Source organism: Trachemys scripta, chromosome 2 (assembly GCF_013100865.1).
Source record: "Trachemys scripta elegans isolate TJP31775 chromosome 2, CAS_Tse_1.0, whole genome shotgun sequence".
NCBI lineage: Eukaryota > Metazoa > Chordata > Testudines > Emydidae > Trachemys > Trachemys scripta.
This window is the reverse complement of record NC_048299.1, coordinates 155,503,954-155,526,736: the sequence shown is the minus strand read 5'-3', so window position 1 is coordinate 155,526,736 and position 22,783 is coordinate 155,503,954. Positions and strand designations below refer to the sequence as shown.

Genomic DNA, 22,783 nt, shown 5'->3' with positions numbered 1-22,783 from the left:
GTGAAACAAGTTCTAATACTTTTTGGCACTAAAGATCACCATCTGTCTTTATGTAGCTGGCTCATTTTATATAAAGTAAGTCAGTTTTGTCTGTCCATTATTAGCAATTCTAGGCAAGGTTTGTTTCCTCCCTCCTCAGTGTACACTAATAACAATGAGAGATGACAGTCAGTAGCAAATGACATTTGTCTTCACAGTTGTTGAAAGGGTGACTGGTAAAGTGTATTCTGTCACAGGGTTTGGTTTGTTCTACTGTTGAGGGTTACAGCTCTCCCAAGTCTACCCATAAAAGAAAGTAGCAGTAATTTCTTTAAGATAACCTTCAAAAGCACCTGTTTTGCTGGCTGGAGGTGAGCAGGCAGTGTTGAGGCTGTTTCATACAAAGCTAAAGGACAGTAACCAGGTGAGCTCTGCCACTTTTAGAATTGGGCATCTCCTTTGTTTCATGTTCTCTTCTCCCAAGCACAGAAGCAAGATGCGAACAAGAGGCTGAATCAAGGGCTTTGCTGAAAAACTCTTATCCTTACAGCAATACACTCATTTTATAAGCAGCTCTCCCTGCCTATGAACAAAGGTGCTTCTAGTTGGTGCTACTACTTAGTTCTGTTTTCTCCTGTAATGCTTGTCCGCTGCAGTGGCTTTTTGTAAAATGCCAAGGGCTACTCTTGGGAATTTTAACAACAGCTTTACTTTGCCATGAAGTTAGATCCCAAAATAATAGGTTCTCACATTCCACTCCCCCCCGCCCCCAACTCTCCCTCACACAAACACAACCACTGCAACCATAGATTTACTTTTGTATTGACTGGAAAAAGACATTAAATAATTTTAAATGCATTTAAATTTTTTACCCAAAGTGCATAACTTGGAGAGCTGGTCATGACTGTGTGTCCTGTTATAAACAGTTCCTTCTTACATACCTCCAGGAGATGTGATAGGAATCCAGGAGCTTAGCTGTGCAGAACATCACTGCCCACAGTCAGATGTGAATACAGCTTCTCTTAGTTCTTTTGGAGGGGGCAGGGTTGGGGAATACAAAATGCATTTAAATAGTGCAAATAATACACAGAAGAAAAACAAACAAGCTCATTGCACTAGGAAAAGGCCTATTGCACTGTACAGCAGGAGGGGGAACGTGGGAGTGGCCACTTCCAGACCCCAGGCCAGAGACACTATCACACACCCTCACAGCATTTGCTCTCCCTTGCTCAAAGGAATCCACACGCTAAGGGGTTAGTTTAGTCCGTTGTTTACCCTGTACATCTTTGGTTACAAGGGATTTATCATTTTAGTATCTCTGCCCCATAAGTTACCTTTACAGTGCTTCTAACAGCAATCGTTCAGCAGCTCCTGGTTAATACAGCATAAGACATGGCTGTGTACAAAAGGTTGCTATGGGTTCACCAGCAGGGTCATCCACATTTTGTGAACGTGGATCTAGTGTCACAGCACCTGTTTATTTACATAGTAGAGGTTGGTTGATGGTGCCAGATGCTCCCCTCAGTTGTACCAATGTAGCCACTTTGAACTCAGCAGTGTGGAATGGGTGTGGTGAAGGAGAGCGTTTGGCCCATGAATTGCACTGAAAGTCTCTACCACCACAGCTATTCATCCACGCTTGAGTGCAGCTATTTTTTCTTCTAATGAGGTCTTGACTGAATCCAGATTGAATGCTTTGCTAAGGAACCGGACATGGAGTTGGTCTGTCCTCAGCCCCCTGCTGCAGTTATTGCACAGCTTCTCCCACTACAGTTAGAGGGCTTAAGCCCCTCTTCCTTGGACAGATCCCACTCCTACTGCAAAGGGGTTTTGCCTGTGAAGGAGAATGGAATTAGAGCTAGAATCCAGGCTGGTTCAGGCTTCATCCCTTCATTGATGTGCCAGTCTCAAGTAGCCCAGGGCTCTGGGTCTGTGTTAGAAATAAACTGCAGTTGGCCAGGCAGCCTGAACTCTGACATGAAGCCATACTTGGGTTTATTCCTAAGCCTTGAGTTAGTTCTGTTAATAGTAAATAAGCAGCAACCAGACCTCTTCATGATCTGGTGCAAACACCTGTCCTGACTTCAGCTAGTATAAAGCAAGGAGCTTAGGAGACCAATTCCCACCTGCTTCTATAGCAAACACTTTTTTCCCCTAATACAGTGAGACCACGCTGTGGGTGGACACCAAGGGGAATGGTGTTGGAGTGAATGATCCCATGGGTGTGTCAATGGGTACAGGGACAAATCCATAGTGGGTATTTTAGGAGAAGAGTGTGTTGCCTTGATTTTCCCCCCAAAAAATGAGAAAAATCTCCCAGTGCTCCAGGCAGCAGCAGGTACGTGGGAAGCAGCATGCAGGATACAGTAGCAGCAGAGGATAGGAAGGCAGAGGAAACTCCGGGCTTTCCAGGTTAGTAGTCACTTGGTGTGCATCTAGGGAAGCAACAGGAAAGGGCACACAGCTTACAAGGAAACAGGGTTTATGCAGCATTAAAGCCTGAACGCACAAGGGGATTTTCCATGTAAGTGAGTTCACCCCCACGTAAGACAGTAGCACACCTCAGGCCATTTCCTAATGCAGACGAGTCTCATCACCAAGTGCCATTAGCTGTGCCAGCCTAGTCAGGGTTCTAACACAGGATTTGTGTCTCCAGTAGTGTTCATTCAGAACCAAGTTCACTTAAACACCTTCCTGAGTAAATAATGAAGTTCTAGAGGCTGAGGAAAGAGAGCACAATTGGGCAGAGAAAAAGTCCAGATTCATTCTCTTAACACCTTGGGGTCTATTCCTAGGGAAATGATTTTCTCTCTGTATGGCACTGGTGAGACCATTACTGGATATTCTTTCTAGCCATGGTGTCCACACTTTAAAAAAGGATGTTGAAAAATTGGGAGTGTTCAGAGAAGAGCTCTACGAATGATTCAATGACTGGAAAACATCTCAATGTAGTTTAATCAAAGAAAAGGTTAAGAAGTAGACTGTGATCAAGTCACAAGTACCTTCCTGGGGAGGAGACAGTGGATACTAGAGGGCTCTTTAAGCTAGCAGAGTAAGAATAACCAGATCCATTGGCTGGGAGTAAAAGCTGGACAAATTCTAAACAGAAGGCCCATTTATTTATTTTTTAAAGAGTGAGGGTTCATGGACTGGAACAGCTTCCCAAAGAAGGTGATAGAGCCTCCATCACTTGGAGTCTTTCAATCAAGCTTGTATCTTTTTATAAAGACATCCTCTAGCTTAGCCACAAGTTATGGGTTTTAATGCAGGAATCACTGAATTAAATGCTCTGAGCTGTGATTTGGAGGAGGTGGGACCTTCTGGCTTTAAGCTATGAAATTGACACTGACCAGAGCCAGTGACATTGAACACATGGGAGAATCCCTGGGCCTCTCAGCTGAATGACTCCATTAAAGCACAAGTTACTCAGCTTTCTCACTGCCCAAGCACAGCAAAGAGCATGAATGCTCAGGAGTTAGATTTTAAAAGTTTCTTCAGTTGTAGTTGCAGCCCTTGGGAACATTCATAACCTGACAGACAGTAGCATTGGACTTGTCTAAGGCACAGTGCTATAAAATGGAATGCTCCTAGGTGAGACAGCTACGTCCTTAACACCCATTCCCAAATGAAGCAAGAAGTTATTTCACAGTAAGCATGTTAACAGCTGTCAGTTTCACCATGAGGTGTCTCAGAAAGACAAGGTAACTTACATAATGTCGCCAGAACAGTGCAGCTGGTCATCTGACTTCATTGTAGAGGCTGATCTAATGTAATGCCCTGTGTTTGGTAGATCTCTTTCAGAATCAAGAGAACGGTATCTTCGGACTCCCTGGAAGAGAAGAGTGTTAGAACTACACCGACACCCACAGGGTAATTAACATTCTTACAGAGAGCACACGGCAACCCCTTCATTGCTGAGGCATGAGCTACTATAGGCAAGAATCATACATAAGCTGTTTGCCTTTTAAGTGACTGGAATCTACTTGCTTTTGCCATGCCAGCTTTAAAAATGAACATTACAGGAGTATGAAGGTGCCAGGGACCAGAAGGAGAGTTTGAAAAGAGTAGGCTAAGGAGATGCTCACCAGTAGCAGAGATGGCCTTGTAGTGCAAATAAATATTCATTAAAACTCTCGATAGGCTTCTCTTGCAGCACATAGTCAATCCGGTGCCCTCCATTTAGCATTCCCACATTAATAGGAGAGGCGTCTTCCTTCCCTGTAGCAGCAGGCTCTTCAGGCTTCGCATCTGAATGGACTTAACCAAAATAACATGCTTCAGCAACAGCACAGCCTCAGGACCCTTAGCAGCAAGAGCATGCCAAGCCTGTCCAATGCTAGCAGCAGGAATGGAACTCCCACAACTCCAAGGCCTGCGTTCTTCTTTAAGAATGGGGGAAAAGGGGCTTGGGTTTAAGGCAGCTGCTGTGAGAAGTAAACACACAGTGGCACATGCGTGAGTTAGCATAGACTGCACTTGGTCTCCCTCCCTGGTAATATAACGAACGCAGCAGGTTGCAGAATGACATTACAGGGAGGAGATTGTTGGCATTAAGATTCACACATGGGATTCTGCACCCCAAGCACCAGGCCTGCCTCCCCCACCCAGGCAGCAGCAGAAGGGAGTGCAAGCTCCTTAGGTAGAGGTCATCTATCATCAGGCACAGTGGGGTTGGTAGGCAGTGAGAATGGGAAAACCACAGCAATAACGAGAACCCAGGAGTAGGGGTCCAGGTTGTTCTGGGACAATTCATTCGCATCCTCCTTTCCTTCCCACACCAGGAGAACTAGCAGCGCTGAGCTGTGGCTTGGTCCTGAAACCAATTCTTCCCTTGTCATTTTTTTTCACCTGTCTGTTTCTCCAAACTAGTTTCAGCTTCGTTTTCAGTGGCTGCTGCCTCCACGGCCAGCAGTGGGGATCTGGTGAAAGACTGCCAGGCTATCCTCAGTGACCCCAGCAGGTTGTTCTTGAGATCCATACCCATGCGGGTCAGACCCTCTTTCAGTTCTGAAAAACACAGGTGCCTGAGGTGAGGCATTTGAGCAGTAACATGCATTGCATAAAGCAACAGTGTTACAGACCTGCATCGAGCCATGAGGAAGGCCGGCTCTGTGCTTTACCTAAATGCATTCTCTTCCTGCCCTTGTGATGAGGGAGCAGCATGGGCTCGAACTCCAGGTCTGGAACGATCATGGGCTCAATCCTGTATGCCACTGGGTCAAACTGCACAGAAGGAGAACAGCAGCACTGACTTCAGCTCTACACCCACCTAATCCCTGCCCCGTGTGGGAAATCAGGCACCCCCAACATGAGACCAAAATGGAAGCTACATGATTAAAGCGGAGAGTTCTAATACAGACTCGAGGCGCTCTCGTTTCCTAGCCCCTCAGCATTGTACTGACAGCAAAATCATTGCTAGTTGCTATTCCACAGTAGGAGAGCAAAAGGGCCCGGGCCATGATGTGAGCGCTGCTCAGAGTGCGTAGGTGTAAGAGCCTGCTAGCTACAGCAGATCTAGCTTACGAGCATTATGTCAATTGATCATACATACAGGATGGAAGATATTGAAGAAGCCTTTGCAGGTAGGAAGGCTGTAGGTTGGATCGATCCTTTTCACACCTCGTACAGTGAGAAACATCCCAATGGGAGACCCAAAAGCAAAGAAGATGTCAGGTTTGTAGATTAGCTGAGGGTAATTTGCTGAGACCTAACAGAGTTAAGACACAACAGAAGTGTTTAGACTCCATGCTGATGTCCCTGCCACCGTCAGACAATACCAGAGATGGCCATGTGGGAAGTTCCCCCAGAGGATATTGTTTGTATCAAAGTAGCACCTAGGGGTTCCACCAGAGATTAGAGTCCCACTGTGCTATCCACACCCTGAAGACTCTGGGCACCGAGAGGGGCAGGGACTTGCCCATGGTCACACAACAGGCCCACGGCAGAGCCAGGCTCTCCTGGTCACTACACTGAAGGCACATATCCTGGCCAACGTGTTCTTCCATCCTGCCTGAGCAAAAGGGTTAAAGCGGTCACACGAGACCAGCTCAGGAGTCTCGGCTGCATCTTTAGGGCAAACACAGAGAGGGGTGAATATGGCAGTATTCTAAACCAGGGCCAGGAGAGATCTGCACCGTGGGAGGAGCCTGCTCCGGGCAGAGGGCCAGCATGAGGCCTAGGAGCCACTTAAATAGGACTTCAGAGGCACCTGGTAATGGCACCCTGCATGGGGTGCACCTCAGCCTGGCTCCAGCATTGAGCTACTTACAAGAGTCTCCAGGCAGCTGAGGCCAATGCATTACCTGCAAGGCTGGGGGAGAGAAGGGGACAGTGGGCTGGGACCTGGTGACCACCATGACGGTAGCGCTGCCCTCAGAATTAGAGACTGTCAGAAGCATGGTGAAATGACCCTCAATTAGTAGCCATCCTCCCCAAGAGCTCTGTTGGCATTAAGTAAGTCCCCATTAGTCTGAATGCTGCATATTACACATGCACTGGCTCTACCAGGCCACATCAACAAACATGAGTTGTTACCTGTCCTAGCCCGACATCCAAATATTGACACTTCCCCCCACCATTCATGCTGCTGCTCCGGGTGCCCAGATGCGGGGATGACCCTGACTCAGGTTTGGGAGCATCTTCGCTCTTGTCATCATTCCCAGCAGGAACATGGGCCTGCTTCCGAGCATCCTGTACCAACAAGAATGGGAGAGACTGAGATTCCACACAGCCGCAAACCCATGCGGGTCCATGGCCGGGGGGAGCCAAGGAAACGTCACCTGGGAACAAGCCTGAGCTAGTGCACTGACTGGCTCCCCAGTGCGGACATGCTGAGGTCATTGAGCATTTACTGGGAATGGCTCTGTTCATACAGCACAAGAGGGTGGGAGGCTCTGGTGTTCTGGACATGTCCACTCCGCTGAGCTGCAAAGCTTTGAACAGCTGCCACCCTGGCAGAAACACCCTCCAGAGAGAGACCAGCATGGCTCCAGCTGCAGGAGCTACCACAGACCACTCCATACCTAAACCCCAAGTAATAGCCCTCCTTTCCCAGAGTTCCCACGGCAACAATTCTTAAGAGTCCAGATCTACAGCTTTGGGCTCTCACAGTGACCAAAACCAGCTGTGTAGACCTTTGGGCTTGGGCTGGAGCTCAGGCTCTGAAACCTAGGGAGGAGGGTGCATTTTAGAGCCCAAGCGTCTACACAGCTATTTTTTGCACTGTTGTGCAAGCCCCACAAGACTCAGTTTTTAGACCTGGGCTCTGAGACTGGCAGCCGCAGGTTTCCGCTTGCGCCCCAGAGGCCACAATACAACTGACGCTGCAATGGTGTCTAGAAAATGCTAGCGTTCTCTTAGGTATGACCCCAAAATGACCAGAGCAACAGTGCATGCAGCTGCATCCGCCATGCCTTGTGCCAGTGCAACATACGTAAGAATCTGTGCTAGCAACAATGGTTCAGACAACTGCTTCCCACTGACTCCAAATAAGCCGCTACTTGGGACTGGACCATCCCCCCTAGAAAAAAAAAAACAAACAAACCATACCTGTGTTTCATCTTTGGTTCTTACGTAATGAAGGATCTTTGTTCTTGGTCCCAAGGGAATTCCCATGTCTTTAAGATCCTTCTCCGTACACAGAGCCTGGACAGTAAGTTACAACCCATTACTACTACAGTACAGGAAACTGTGCACTCAAAGGATATTCCATTCTCAGCATTACAGAAGCCAGGGATCCTGGGAGCGAACTGCTCTGATTTCAGTGTGCCCCTCTGGAAGGGAGGGAGCACAGATTGCATGGGAATCACTCTGGAGAGAGGCAGCAATCTCTGAACTTAGCCTCAAGTGCAGAAATGCCTCCCACACAAACGCGTGTCTCATTTTCGGTCTCCAGTGTACAGTTCAGCACGCTGCCAGCCTATCCGCCACACACAGGAAACCAGGGCCGTTGCTAGCACGGGCAGAATCAAGAGCCTGCAGAGGTATTAGTCACTCAGCCTTACCATTAAAAAACAGGGTACATTAGGCCACGTGGGCTTTACTCTAACCAGAGGGCACGACATATGCAAGAAATACCTGTGTGAACGTGACCCAATACCAGGGTGATGGGCACAGAGAAGAAAAATGTGAACTCTAATAGATCTGCAGGCAAGCAGTGAAACATACAAGAACAGTAGCCACTCTGCTGGGAGAGCTGTTTTACCAGTGCTTGCGTGTCCATTCTCTCCTTCTCAAAGAAGCTGTAGTACTCAGTCAGCTCAAGCTTCTTCAGGATTTCTTTCACTCCCCCAATGTCTCCCTGTTCATAGGCACCCATCTGGGATCCCTGCAAGTACAGCCACATGGGTCATACTTACAGAGCTGGTCTCCTTCTTCCTTTATGTTCTGGCTACAGTAGTGGTAGTAGGTGTGGGATTGGTTTGTTCTGTTTTCCTGGCAGGACAGCGTTGAGAATTCAAAGCTATTCTGCTACAGAAGCAGGAGACAACAGCAGTGTTCTGCATTGCAGCAGTTATGGAAATGCTGGAGTGTGGATGTAGCCTACAGATTCCATCCTGAATCAGTGAAATGCTTAACACGCACAAGCTATGGGGAATTTACCTCTTTATTGCTGTCTTCATCCTCAGAGGAATCTTTCTGATTTGTTAGGAGATCAAACAATATCAGCGACCCTAAAAAAATAGCCACATACACAGTCTCTGAGCAGAACGTGAGATCTTATGCTAGAATAAATATACTTACATGCCCATATCCCTCTGTTTGGTAAAGGGGGGAGGGGAGGGCTTCCCTCCTCCTCTATCACACTCAAGTGTCCCATGGTATGGAAATGGGACTTCAGCACTAAACTGCAGTCCAAGGTTCTGTGCCATGTGCATACAGACATTCTATAGATTCTACAGTATTACACACCAATACTGGGATACCCAAGACTAAACCCTTTACCTAAGCTATGGCCCGCGATGGAAACACCCCCTTTAAAGTCAGGGTTCCTCTGCAGGAAGAGCCGATACAGACGGTTCATTTCTGAAGCAACAGTATCCACTATGGTCTGGCAGTAGGTGGAGCTGTTGTAGAAGAAAACATCCAGTATGGTGTCGTTTATGAAGTGCCGCAGGCGGTTGATGCTCGGCAAGGTAATTCGCTCCAAATCGCTAAACATGAAACAAGGGATTGTTATGAGGGACAGAGATTTCACCCACAGCTCCGGTAGCTATTTCCTAGTAGGTTTCCAGGGTGAAATCCTGGCTCTCGAAGTCCATGGCAGTTATGCCGTTGAGGATTTCACCTGAATTCTTAATTCATGTTAACAGAACATAGTAACAGAAAGGACTTCAAAACCACCTTTTCTCAGAAACAGAACAGGGTCCTCTGAGGCGTGGATGCAAAGAGCCAACCTTCCCTGCTCCAGGAGCATTTAAAATCGCTCCCCACTTGTGCAGCTGACATGCTGTTCCCCTGTGCAGTGGGATGCCTCATTGACTCCCAGTGGGCTGGATACTCAAAGCCCCTGCTCTGTGTTCTTACAGCAACTGGAAACACCAGTCTGCACTTCTGGCTTTACATGCCAATAGACTACTTATGGTGCAATTTAAACTAGACATCAATCTGGCTTCATGAGAAAACTGGTGCTACAAACAGTTCCAGGTTCCTTTTTTATGTTCACCTGTGTGTTTCCTGATGTAAAGTAGCAGCAGCAGAGATTGCGCTGAAAGCTCTTCTTTCATCTCTCACCCACTGCAGCAAAGGCAAGGCATTTTACAAAAGAGCAAGGCACTCCTGGATTTCACTCACTCAGTCACCACAGTAGATTTACCTCTAAGGTTCTAGAATTTACTTACACGTCCACCCCCGTAGAATGCAAAGGGCTGTGCCAGTTCACAGGCAAGAACTCTACCCGGCCAATTTGTTGCTGCTCCTGGGCTTTCTTGAAGTGTGTTTGCAGCATGCTCAAGGAAACGTTACGGAAGTCGTTCACTGGAAAGAGAATATGAGCTCTGTATCAAGGCCTAGAAAAAACAAAGAGTTTGCTAGGAAAAGCGTTTACTATGCTGAACAAGCTGAGTTGAAGGGACATGGTCAGCTTAAGACAAAACAGCCTACATAAGTCTGAAGTTTTTTAACCTACTGTTATTACAAGTAACACCGCAGATCACTAATTGAGGGATCAGACAAAAACACTCTACTTCTCAGCTGAAGCATAAACTGGATGTCACCGTTTGCTCCGTAGCAAGTCTGTTTCCCCTGATTGCTGGAGCTTACACACAGCAACCAAGGAGAGAGAAACTTTTTAAAGAGCTATAAAACCTACTGTAAAAGTCTCGCATATCGGTACGGAAACTTAGGGCTAGGGGCTGGGTTTTAAATTACTTCTCACTCATTTTAGTTCACTGACTGATTTCAAGTTGACAGTAACCTTTTAAAAAGTAGCTCCATTAGATGCATACTGTAAGACAGACTGCAGTATCAAAAGGCTTGACTGCATGAGGGAAAAAAAAGGGACACTTTGCCAGAATTAAAGACATTTGACCCCACAAATTGTTGAAGTATGCAACAGCTTTGGTTTTATTATAGAAATTTACCTCATCTTAACTTTCCTGTTTATGGTACACACAGCTTATCAACAGATCTCCTCTCCAAGACTCAGGCAGTTACAATGACAATAGAAGTACTCTCTGAAATTGTCACATTTCTAAAGACCCTTGGATGGGACATCTACTTGTGTTAGACTTTACTGGACAAGTTTACCACCTACAATAGACTGAGTAGAGGACAGATTTATTCAGTTACTTGAAGAATCTGTATCTGATTTGGGAAGCTCACTATTCAAAGGATTAGGACACAGTGATCATTCTGATAAAAAAGATTGTCCACATCTGTCCAACTCTATCCAGATAACCAGCTTTCATTGCTCGTATATTCAAACTACGCATCTTAATTGCAATCAGCAAGTTCTGTCTTACCATTTGCCAAGATTAGTGTCAAATTCTTTCAATGCGTGATGACAGCACCTCATGTGTTTTCCCATCAGACCTGTGTTTATTTGCGCTCTCTGAGGGGTGATGCATGTGAAACGGGATCATCTCCTGTGCACACCTACCACATTGGACGATGGACCGGAACCGGATATCACATGCTGGCCCAATTCCATGAACTACAAAAACCAAGTGATCTATTTGCAGAGGCTCCCCTAAGAGGAGGAAAGAGAGAACCATTTATTACAGCAGCTAATTGTTTACCTGATGCAATATTCCTTTGAGATCTCAACCTCTGAGGCAGATGTGTGAAACCCTCAAGGGGTCAGGTAAGGGATAATGCTAAGAAAGTTCCAGTTCCGAGAATATTATAAAGTTTGGTCCCTGGTTTGTATGTCAAGAGCAATAGTAGTGCTCAGTATAGTACTTCATATTTAAAGTACTACCTACTTATCAAATAATTTCCACACACCCTCACCAACATACATGCACATGGCGGGTGGTAAGTGGCATTATCCCCATTTTACAGCTGAGTGAAATTAAGGAAGGTGAAGCGATTTGGGCACATGACCAGGATTAGGACTCCCAATGCTGCACTGGTTCCTCCACACCAGACTGCCTTGTGAAACGTCACTGAAAGGCTATGCAGGTGAGGTGAAGCTTCTGCAGTCAAACCCAAAGCCTAGACATTCTCCCCTCCCAGTCGCCACAACCATTTCAGTGCGACAGGTTAGGTGTCAAGGATAATGTACTTCCGAGTTATAAAAAAAAAAAATCACCCTCAGCTTCTTAGAGACGTATTCATGTGGCTGTGCAGAGGTAGAGACTTTACACCCAAGTACAATAATGTGTTGTTGTAGCCCTTGCCAATTAGATTAAGAGGCTATCATCAAGGTAGGAAAACATGTTCCCATCACTCAACCGTACTTCATGTTGCCCCACTGAGCCACCAATGAGGTATGTCTTTAATTAAAGATTTATGGCTCAGCAGCTTGGAGGAGCAGGCCTTTCTGCAGAGGCCTCTCTAACTAAAGCAGGCATCAGGCAATGTTTGATTTTCATTCTCTTCTCTCCCACCTCCTTTAGTTTACATAAGATCTTTTTAGAAGAGCCTGTAGGTGGATAATGAAGGGTTTTGACAGACAGAAGCAAAAGCTAGTGCTGACAAGTGGTTAGGTTGGTGGTAAAGTTCATTTGCTATTCAAAAGCATCAAATTTGGCCCACAGTTACGATTTACATTCTGTAAAGTGTACACAAGAGAGAGCATGGATGTCTGTGTGATATAGACATACGCACATACCAAGACGTGGGTTTGGTTATGTTTTTAATAACAATAGTACACCAGCCACGATTTTCAGAAGTGACTAGTGATTTGAAGGGCTCAAGTGACTATGCCTGATTTTCAGAGGGCAGGTGCTGAGCACTTCCTCTTCCGCCTTTCCTGTTTGTTCAGGCTGTGAGTGCTTTGGGCAGGGACTGTCTCTAGGTCTGTGTAGCGCCCAGCACAGTGGGGCCCTGGTCTCAGTTGCAGGCTGTAGAAACTACTGTAATATTTGAATTAGCACATAAGGAAATTTGACAGCAAGATGAGATGACCCATCCATAAGCCCATATTTAAGTCTCAAGCAAAAAAAAAAGTGTTTTAAATTCTCTGAAGCCATATCACAACAAGCAAGTCAGATAGGGTCTGAGAAAACGAGCTGGGAAACGTTTTCCTCAACTTCGATGGATGTGAAGAACATTAACTTACCGCAGGGGATGTCAGCGGAGATGTTCTCCACGCCTCTCTTAACAGTTCTTGGTCGACCTTGTTCTGTAGGGGTTGCGCCCCAGTCATCAGAGGTTGTCACTGGATGGTAGTGCACCATCAGCTTAAAAACAGGAAGAGAAGCGTGTTAGAACTCTGTGGTACATGCAACACATTTAAGCATCTCCTATAAAGGGGGATAAGCAACTCATCGTACATCTGTCAGGAATTGATGGAGCACACCTATACCATTGCAGGGAGCAAAGAGCAAACCTGTCTAGACACTACACTAGTGAGGACACAGATGGACACTGACACTGGATTAGATGGAGTTCACTGTACTTTTTAAAATGTACTTGTATGTTCTGCTCCTCTGCAGTCTCAGCACTTGAGCTACTTTATACACAGTTCAATGCATAATTCTGCACTGCATTTTCCTTGTTACAATAAACATCATCTGGGAAAGACAGGTGTACCTATTCCACACTCCACCTGTCTCTGGGTGCCAGTATTTCACTGTGCATCAGTTAGAAAACAGAATGGAATGATGTCTTCAGCCACTGAGCCAATTTAACTGTTTGGTTTGCAGCATGATTTTATACCTGAGGAAAGATGGGTCAGTGATTAGGGCGCTAGTCTGGGAAGTGAGAAACCCACCTTAAATTCCCTGCTTCACCACAGACTGGCTTGTATGACCATGGGCAAGTCACTCAGATACAATGCTAACGGCGGAACAGAAGTACCTAAGCTAGATTCTGATATAGTTCAAGTGGCACAACCCTCTGGCATGACTGCAGTGATATCAGTATAAAGGTGCCTTACACCATAATACCTTATTCCCATAAATGTAGCTCTATAAGGACCTTTATACAGGTAGAACTGCATCCACACTACAAGAACGTATCACTAAGTATATTGGTTTCTAAAAACTGAGTGTAGACCAGCACTGAAAGCAGAATTAAAGGGGAAAACACAAGTCTGTCTGTGCTACAAACAGTAAACCATCAGGTTTTACCTTTGGGTTATGCAATATAATGATTTCTCTAGTAGGGGACTCAAGTTTCTTTTTCCACTCGTCCAGAGTTATGGCAATCATGTAAGTTTCCTGGGGAGAAGAGAAATCTCTGCAAGTCAAACAAACATTTCCACAGGAATTCCACCAGTTGGAGGTTTGCCCCCTCCCCTCTTATTGTAGGGTAGCTCTTAAAAATATTGTTGATCAAAGGGAGGTAAATCAGACACGAGTCTGGATCGGTGACAGTTATCCCTGGGTTAAATGTTGTGTTACAAAGTGTTGGTTGGGAGCACCTTTTAAGCTACCAGTTTTAATAGAGGCAATATCTTCCACTTTAGACTCTACTAATATCAGATTCAAGTTTTATTGAAAATCATTTTCCATAGGAAGAGTCGCTGACCATTAATACTAAATGTTCATAGGAAATCATAAATATGTCTGGCACTTCAGTTCACATAGCAGCTCTCTTTCTGTAATCTACTACTATGGACCTGATCCTGCAAGTTCACACACATGAGTAATTTTAGTCACATAGATAGTTCCATTGGCTTCAGGGGCACTATTTATTTGCACTAGTGAAGTTATTCTCAAGTGAGAGCATTTGTGGGATCAGGGTCTAGATTAGAGAAACATGGACATTACAGCAGACAAGGACAGCGAAAAATAAGTGTGTCTGCAGCTTGAAAGAATCGACTACTGCCTATGAAAATAAGGTCAGGCACAAGAAGAGCTGCGGGTAGCACTGAAGCAGAGATTGGCTGTGGGAAGCAAGCCACAAGAAGTGGGCTTTAAGGAGGGGCTTTATGAAGAGGGAGACAGAGGAGGGCCCAGGCATGGAAGCAGCATACGAAGAGGTAGGAGGAAAGAGGGAGTGAGTAGCAAGGCAAGGAGATCTGGCAAAATGTAGGTCGCAAGGAGTGAAGCAGAGGCCAGGGCTGGGACTGCAGGCAGTGTGCTGAAAATGAGGGCAGGCACTTTAATTGTCTAGCAAGAGCCAGGAAGGAGGCAGAGCTGGGATGAGAGGATGGGGAGATTGCATTAGCGGCAGCATGTTGGAGAGAGACAATGGGCGAGGCTGCAGAGAAGAGAGGTGCAGTATTTCCAGTGGTGCTAATCAAACATGAAGTGTCACCCAAACGTCTCCCTCGAGTTCACGTCCTTGGACACAACTCAGTGCCAAGACCCCTCATGGAATTCGGGACGTTACACAAGCAGAAGCCAGCAGGGCTCAAGAGCAGCCTGGAAGGGCTGAGCGTTATTAGGCGAGATATCAGTACCTCCAACTCTTCGCTGAAGCTCTCCGAGTAGGGAATATACTTGTTGTCCTTGTCTCCCTTGTAAAACCAGGTGCAGCGTCTCACTTCAGACACCTCTTCCTCCCAATACATGGCACAGCGCAGCCTCTTCTTCAAATGCACGTCATACCTGCCCCCTTCCGTTGGAACGACCAGCTGTTCATCGTCTTTCCCTGTGGAATGCAAGGACTGCCATGAAGTGTAAACAGATCAGAAGGGGACATTACCAAGAGGTTTTAGACTATGCAAATCATGGGGGTATCAGCTGCTTCTGCATGGAGCTTACCTAGAAAATCCATACAATGATCTGTGTAAACAAACACAGTCACCATTTAAAAAGGCCTCCTAGGACAATCATGCCAGAAAGTCAAAGCTTCCACATTGGGGTGGAGACATCAGAAAGGCCCTAGGCTACAAACAATTGCTAGTTTATTATTGTCTGTGTTGCGGTAGCCCCCACTGTGCTAGGTGCTGTACAGACACACAACAAAAGAAAGTCCCCTGCCCCAAAGAGCTTATGAGATCAGCAAGCTAGGTGGTTTACATTGATCCCACTATGACTGAGAGCAGCAAGACCTTAAATGTTTATATTCATTTGTATTTCCCTAGCCCCTTTGAGACCAGATGATCCCAAAGCTCTTAAAACTATATACAGACAGTACCACTGAGATGCAGCTCCCTTTGGGAAAGGGAATGGCAGCCAATCAGTGCACAGCATGCCCCACAACAGCAGAGAAAGAGTACTGGACAGGGGCCCCAGGCCACCCCTCTGCTCTTCAAAGAGATGCTGTGGGATCTTTAATTTCCAGGCAAGACATCAGATTTTCAGTCTCATTCATGTACTTGCATACAGTAAGCTCCCTGGAATTTGAGCTCCCTGCACTGGAATGGTCAAGGCCTGAGTCTGAACTCATGGCACCAGGAAATCTTAGCATTTCCAAGTGGAGGCATAGGCCTCTAAGCAATCCCCTCCAGCACAGACTGAGAACTTCCAAGAGATTTCACCGCTTACTCAGAGCAAAAATGTCACCTAAATGCCCTGGCTCTACTATCTATAGGGTCTGATCCTATTAGTTGGATTACAGGTACACTGCGTTAGGCAGCACCTGTTACCTGCATGAGCAGCCAAAACATGGCACCTTGAATCAGGATCACCCCCTTCAGTCTAACCACTGGAAGGGGGTGGGGCTAGAGGACAAAAGACTCACAAAACCTTATTCCTCTCCCCAACCCTTTCCTGCTTCTCTTCTGCAGCTCTGCACTTATGCAGATCTGATTGCAGAAGCAGAGCCTTAGACTGTCTGCTCTTCAGGGCAAGGGGTATCACTTTATATGTATGGACAGCACCTAGCACACTGCGGGCACTATTATAATATAAATAAGTGTCTGAGCCATGCTGGACCTGGGAGCTCCATTCACACTCCGATCTGCATTGCTACTCTTTTCATACTAATAAATCCACAGATCAGTAAAATCTGCAGGAAAGTCTCACAGTGGTAGAATTTAGCCAGTGTTGCTTCCTAACCAATTCCTACTTACCGTATACAAATGCTGTCTCATGCAAATAAAAAAAAAATCTAGAGTACTCAGTGTAAGTGTCAAATTAATGAGGCCTGAACATTAAAGCCTTTTGGATGAAACTTTTTTTTTAAGCAACATGAATAGGCACCCTTCTAGGGAAGAGGTATTTCCACAGAAATGGGGATAAATTTAAAATTCCAGAGAGGGAAGACACTTTCAAATCCCATAGCAAAAACTGCACAAGATGTTTAGAACACTTCCCTTAGTCGGAGCTTCTAGCCCCAAGACATCATCAGTACAATGCATCTCAAATTCTTAGCCTACTCAGTGCTCTTGCAGATTTCCCCATCTTGCAAAACCCATGATTCACTCGTTAATTCACCTCACCTCAGCAGATTTTAAGGTTTGCTCTATTACCCCAAAGGTTATTTAAACTAGAGAATTAGAGATGTCGGAGTTGGAACTGTCCCATGAGGTCATCTAGTCTAGTGCAGGGTAGTTCAAGACCGTGTTTGCTACCACTTCATCCACTCTAATCTAGACGTGCAGGGATTCTGCCAGCTTCCTTCTGACCCTATCCCGCAATCTAATGTACCTTTACCCCTAAGAAGCTTGTGACAAAAAGGCATTTTCAACTTACTTGAGTTGTGGGCCTCTTCTAACTTCTCCGAGTCTTGTCGACTGAAAGGGATCCACCTCTCTCTAGAATCTATTACTTTGCAGTAAAACCAGTGAGGAACAACTGCCTCATACTTATTTGCAATATCTGCCTCCACTACTTCAAAGGAACTGGATGAATTGGATGATGGAGAAGGTTCTGCCTGTTGCTGTTCTACAGCTGACATTGCACCGTCTAAACGAACAAACAGACGGAGACAGAATAAACACTGAATTTTTATTTTTAAAATGTCTTCAGTTATTTACTAACACCGGAAGGACAAATACACATAAGCGTGGCCCTCCCAAGAACTGCATATTTCTGTGACAATAAGGCAGACTGAATGGCAAACTTCTACAAATGAGAGATCGCCAGCTGCAGAGATAACTTACTTGTTACAAACTTATTATTGTCGTAATCCAAAATGTATCTGTCAGACAGAGATGACAAGCCCCAGAACAGATAAGTCTGATACAATTTTGGCTCAACCGACTCCACCACGGAAAGTCTGAAAGATGAGGATTCCACAGTGGCTTTGGAATAAAATAGCTGCAGAAACAATAAGAGAACCTGTTAGAAAATAGCAAATGCAATCAAGTGTCTGATGAAAAACAACCAGGCAGCATACCTAGAACAACGCTCAGGAGTCATGCCTAGACAAAGACATTTTACAATGAGCTGGAGTTAATGCTTTAGGATTTGTCACTACGGTTCAGTTGTGCTTCACACATCCCTGATTTCTGATACTTGTGCTGCTTGAGTTTTCTATTTTAGAAAGACAGTGAAAGAAAACTCCACTAAACATTTCGGGATTTGACAGCATGCGAAATCCAAAGGGGAAAACTTGTCTGCTGCTATAGCAAAAGTCTCATACACCTGAAAATCCACCTATCCTTCCCAATTTTATTCTACTTGCACTTCCAAATACACGGAAACACCTATTTTGACTTAACAAAAAGCATGATTACAACAGTGGTAATTGAAGTAGAAAGAAATTAGTCAGGAAACTTATGTAACACTGGGGCACAGGAAACATAAGGATATTGATAGTGATAGGAAAGGGGCCCAGAACAAATGTCTGCCTGTACCCACAGAACTGCCTGTTCTTATCTGATTGCTCATTTTCTTTACTTCCAAAGTGTATTTCCTTTAACTTTCTATAACCTCTTCCACTTGAGAATCTCAAAGGCATTTACAAACAGTTGGCTTGTTCTTGCAGCTCCCTAGAAGGTAATTAAATGCTAGGCACATTTTAAAGATGTGAAAACAGAGAGACAGAGGTTAAATGAGGTGTTCAAAACTACCCAGCAAGTCAGTGACAGAGTTGGAGTTAGGATTCTGGTCTCCTGATGGATGTTCTCATGGACCTTAAGGAAAGAAGGGACCATTCATGATCATCTTCTAGTCTGACCTCCTACACATTGCAGGCCACAGAACCTCACCTACCCACTCCTGCAGTAGGCCCATAAGAACATAAGAAAGGCCGTACCGGGTCAGACCAAAGGTCCATCTAGCCCAGTATCCTGTCTACCAACAGTGGCCAATGCCAGGTGCCCCAGAGGGAGTGAACCTAACAGGCAATGATCAAGTGATCTCTCTCCTGCCCTCCATCTCCATCCTCTGACAGACAGAGGTTAGGGACACCATTCCTTACTCGTCCTGGCTAATAGCCATTAATGGACTTAACCACCATGAATTTATCCAGTTCTCTTTTAAACTCTGTTATAGTTCTAGCCTTCACAACCTTCTCAGGTAAGGAGTTCCACAAGTTGACTGTGCGCTGCATGAAGAAGAACTTCCTTTTATTTGTTTTAAACCTGCTGCCTATTAATTTCATTTGATGACTCCTAGTTCTTTTATTATGGGAATAAGTAAATAACTTTTCCTTATCCACTTTCTCCACATCACTCATGATTTTATAGACCTCTATCATATCCCTCCTTAGTCTCCTCTTTTCCAAGCTGAAGAGTCCTAGCCTCTTTAATCTCTCCTCATATGGGACCCGTTCCAAACCCTTAATCATTTTAGTTGCCCTTTTCTGAACCTTTTCTAGTGCCAGTATATCTTTTTTGAGATGAGGAGACCACATCTGTACGCAGTATTTGAGATGAGGGCATACCATCCATTTATATAAGGGCAATAATATATTCTCAGTCTTATTCTCTATCCCCTTTTTAATGATTCCTAATATCCTGTTTGCTTTTTTGACCGCCTCTGCACACTGCGTGGACATTTTCAGAGAACTATCCACGATGACTCAAAGATCTTTTTCCTGACTTGTTGTAGCTAAATTAGCCCCCCATTGTTGTAGCTAAATTAGCCCCAACCATTGTATGTATAGTTGGGGTTATTTTTTCCAATGTGCATTACTTTACATTTATCCACATTAAATTTCATTTGCCATTTTGTTGCCCAATCACTTAGTTTTGTGAGATCTTTTTGAAGTTCTTCACAGTCTGCTTTGGACTTAACTGTCTTGAGCAGTTTAGTATCATCTGCAAACTTTGCCACCTCACTGTTTACCTCTTTCTCCTGATCATTTATGAATAAGTTGAATAGGATCGGTCCGAGGACTGACCCTTGGAGAACACCACTAGTTACCCCTCTCCATTCTGAGAATTTACCATTTATTCCTACCCTTTGTTCCCTGTCTTTTAACCAGTTCTCAATCCATGAAAGGACCTTCCCTTTTATCCCATGGCAGCTTAATTTACATAAGAGCCTTTGGTGAGGGACCTTGTCAAAGGCTTTCTGGAAATCTAAGTACACTATGTCCACTGGATCCCCCTTGTCCACATGTTTGTTGACCCCTTCAAAGAATTCTAATAGATTAGTAAGACACGATTTTCCTTTACAGAAGCCATGTTGACTATTGCTCAACAGTTTATGTTTTTCTAGGTGTTGGACAATTTTTTTCTTAACTATTGTTTCGACTAATTTGCCCGGTACAGACGTTAGACTTACCGGTCTGTAATTGCCGGGATCACCTCTAGAGCCCTTTTTAAATATTGGCGTTACATTAGCTAACTTCCAGTCATTGGGTACAGAAGCCAATTTAAAGGACAGGTTACAAACCTTAGTTAACAGTTCCTCAACTTCACATTTGAGTTCTTTCAGAACTCTTGGGTGAATGTCATTTGGTCCCGGTGACTTGTTAATGTTAAGTTTATCAATTAATTCCAAAACCTCCTCTCGTGACACTTCAATCTGTGACAGTTCCGCAGATTTGTAACCTACAAAAGCCAGCTCAGGTTTGGGAATCTCCCTAACATCCTCAGCCGTGAAGACTGAAGCAAAGAATCCAATTAGTTTCTCCGCAATGACTTTATCGTCTTTAAGCGCTCCTTTTGTATCTCGATCATCAAGGGGCCCCACTGGTTGTTTAGCAGGCTTCCTGCTTCTGATGTACTTAAAAAACATTTTGTTATTACCTTTGGAGTTTTTGGCTAGCCATTCTTAAAACTCCTCTTTGGCTTTTCTTATTACATTCTTGCACTTAATTTGGCAGCGTTTATGCTCCTTTCTATTTGCCTCACTAGGATTTGACTTCCACTTTTTAAAGGAAGTCTTTTTATCTCTCACTGCTTCTTTTACATGGTTGTTAAGCCACGGTGACTCTTTTTTAGTTCTTTTACTGTGTTTCTTAATTTGGGGTATACATTGAAGTTGGGCCTCTATTATGGTGTCTTTAAAAAGCGCCCATGCAGCTTGCAGGGATTTCACTTTAGTCACTGTACCTTTTAACTTCTGTTTAACTAACTCCCTCATTTTTGCATAGTTCCCCCTTTTGAAATTAAATGTCACAGTGTTGGGCTGTTGAGATGGTCTTCCCACTACAGGGATGTTGAACACTATTGTATTATGGTCACTATTTCCAAGCGGTCCTGCTATAGTTACCTCTTGGACCAGATCCTGCGCTCCACTCAGGACTAAATCTAGAGTTGCCTCTCCCCTTGTGGGTTCCCGTACCAACTGCTCCATGAAGCAGTCATTTAAAGTATCGAGAAATTTTATCTCTGCATTTCATCCTGAAGTGAAATGTTCCCAGTCAATATGGGGATAATTGAAATCCCCCACTATTATTGAGTTCTTAACTTTGATAGCCTCTCTAATTTCCCTTAGCATTTCATCATCACTATCACTGTCCTGGTCACCTCTGCCTGAATTACTGAAGTCCTTGAATTGTGATTTAAAGACTTCAAGTTACAGAGAATCCACCATTTACTCTTGTTCAAACCAGCAAGTGACCTCTGCCCCACACTGCAGAGGAAGGCATAGTCCCTATCCCCCAAATCTCTGCCAGTCTGACCCCAGGGGAAAATCCCTCCCTGACCAAAAATATGGTGATCAGTTAGACCCTGAACATGTGGGCAAGATCCATCAGCCAAACTCCCCAGGGCCTAGGGCAACCACCTCACTCACCCCAACCTCTAACATCAGACCACAACAAGTCCCATATAAATCAGTTTCCCAAATTTAAACAACTCCAACGGTGCCCGGCAGAAAAGAGGGCCCATATGAAAGGTCCCCACTTCCTTCCCACACAGGTGTGGGTATGGGTGGGAGGAGAGTGTAGAGGGAAACACCACACTCATACAAAGCAAATCTGTACAACAATGGAGAACTGGCACCTAGAGCTGGGCAGGGATGGCGTCCCTAGCCTCTGTTTGACAGAAGCGGGGAATGGGTGACAGAGGATGGATCACTTGATGATAACCTGTCTATTCATTACCTCTGGGGCACCTGGCATTGATCACTGTCAGAGGAGAGGATACTAGGCTAGAGGAACCTTGGGTCTGGCCATTCTTATTAAACTCCTCAGGCACCTGGGCAGCTACTGCCCCCTTTTTCTCCATCTCTCTCTGCTGATGCTATCCATTTCCACCAGACATTCCCCTTCCCCCCGGGGCCATGCTCCCCCCACTCCTCCAGGGCCCTTCCCCCCATCACTCCCCATTGCCCCCCCGGGGCCCTACCCCCCCGGGCCCCCCACCCCCCCGCCCCCCCCCCGCCCCCCGCTACACCCCATCGCCCCCCCCCCCCCGGGGCCTCGCTACACCCCATCACTCCCCCTCCAGGGCCCTTCCCTCCCATCACCCCCCAGGCCCCGCTTCCCCCCATGGCCCCTTGCCCCCCCTCCAGGACTCGTCCCCCATCACTCCCCGGGGCTCCGTTCCCCCTCTCAACTCAGGTCCCTTCCCCTCAATCACCCCCCAGGCCCCTCTGCCTCATCACTCCCCCCCGGACCCCGCTTCCCCTCCCGCTCAACCCAGGGCCCCTCCTCGCACTGACCCCGCGGCCGCAGCGTCTCTCCCTCCGGCCGGCCGGGCGGCTCCGTCTGGCGGTGCGCGGATGCCCCGACCCGGGCCCACCAGCCCCCGGCGCAGCGGAGGCGGCGTGAGCCCGCCCTCCCGGGGCGGGGCCTGGCCTGGCTCCTCCTCGGGCGCGGGGAGGGGGGAGCAAGCCCAAGGGGGGACTAGGCCCGAGGGGGCGGGGCTGGGAGGCAGGCCCCCAAGGGGGGCAGGCCCCAAAAGAGAAGAGGGTGTTTAGACGCTCCCAAGGCGGGGGGGGGGGAATTAGAGGGGGTGCTCAGT

At 46.0% G+C, this 22,783-nt stretch overlaps 1 protein-coding gene across 5 annotated transcripts; it reads right to left on the bottom strand.

The window, feature by feature from the left end:
* Positions 1-785: 785 nt before the first annotated feature.
* Positions 786-22,597, bottom strand: DDHD2 (DDHD domain containing 2). Of its 5 annotated transcripts, none has more exons than XM_034761978.1 (19): positions 22,482-22,597; positions 17,582-17,738; positions 17,172-17,384; positions 14,993-15,183; positions 13,716-13,805; positions 12,704-12,824; positions 11,078-11,167; positions 9,819-9,954; positions 8,923-9,131; positions 8,581-8,651; positions 8,183-8,305; positions 7,528-7,623; positions 6,514-6,669; positions 5,531-5,686; positions 5,100-5,202; positions 4,828-4,986; positions 4,065-4,236; positions 3,690-3,808; positions 786-2,414 (listed from the first exon to the last, which is right to left on the bottom strand). In XM_034761978.1, exons 3-18 carry the CDS (start codon positions 17,374-17,376, stop codon positions 3,727-3,729), a joined length of 2,160 nt encoding a protein of 719 aa, XP_034617869.1. In that variant the 5' UTR covers positions 17,377-17,384; positions 17,582-17,738; positions 22,482-22,597; the 3' UTR covers positions 786-2,414; positions 3,690-3,726. The 5 variants fall into 5 exon arrangements, with proteins under 5 accessions (XP_034617869.1, XP_034617870.1, XP_034617871.1 ...); XM_034761979.1 differs by having other exon boundaries at positions 786-1,813; XM_034761980.1 differs by having other exon boundaries at positions 786-1,007.
* Between the last annotated feature and the right edge of the window lie 186 nt (positions 22,598-22,783).

Bases quoted from the DNA above. Each gene is read 5' to 3' on its own strand.
- DDHD2 (XM_034761978.1), bottom strand. From the start codon at position 17,376: ATGTCAGCTGTAGAACAGCAACAGGCAGAACCTTCTCCATCATCCAAT. The intron at 5,687-6,513 runs GTAACAACTCAT...TAACTCTGTTAG, and splicing joins TGGATGTCGGGCTAGGACAG to GTCTCAGCAAATTACCCTCA. The intron at 3,809-4,064 runs GTGAGCATCTCC...CTTCTCTTCCAG, and splicing joins CAAGGCCATCTCTGCTACTG to GGAGTCCGAAGATACCGTTC.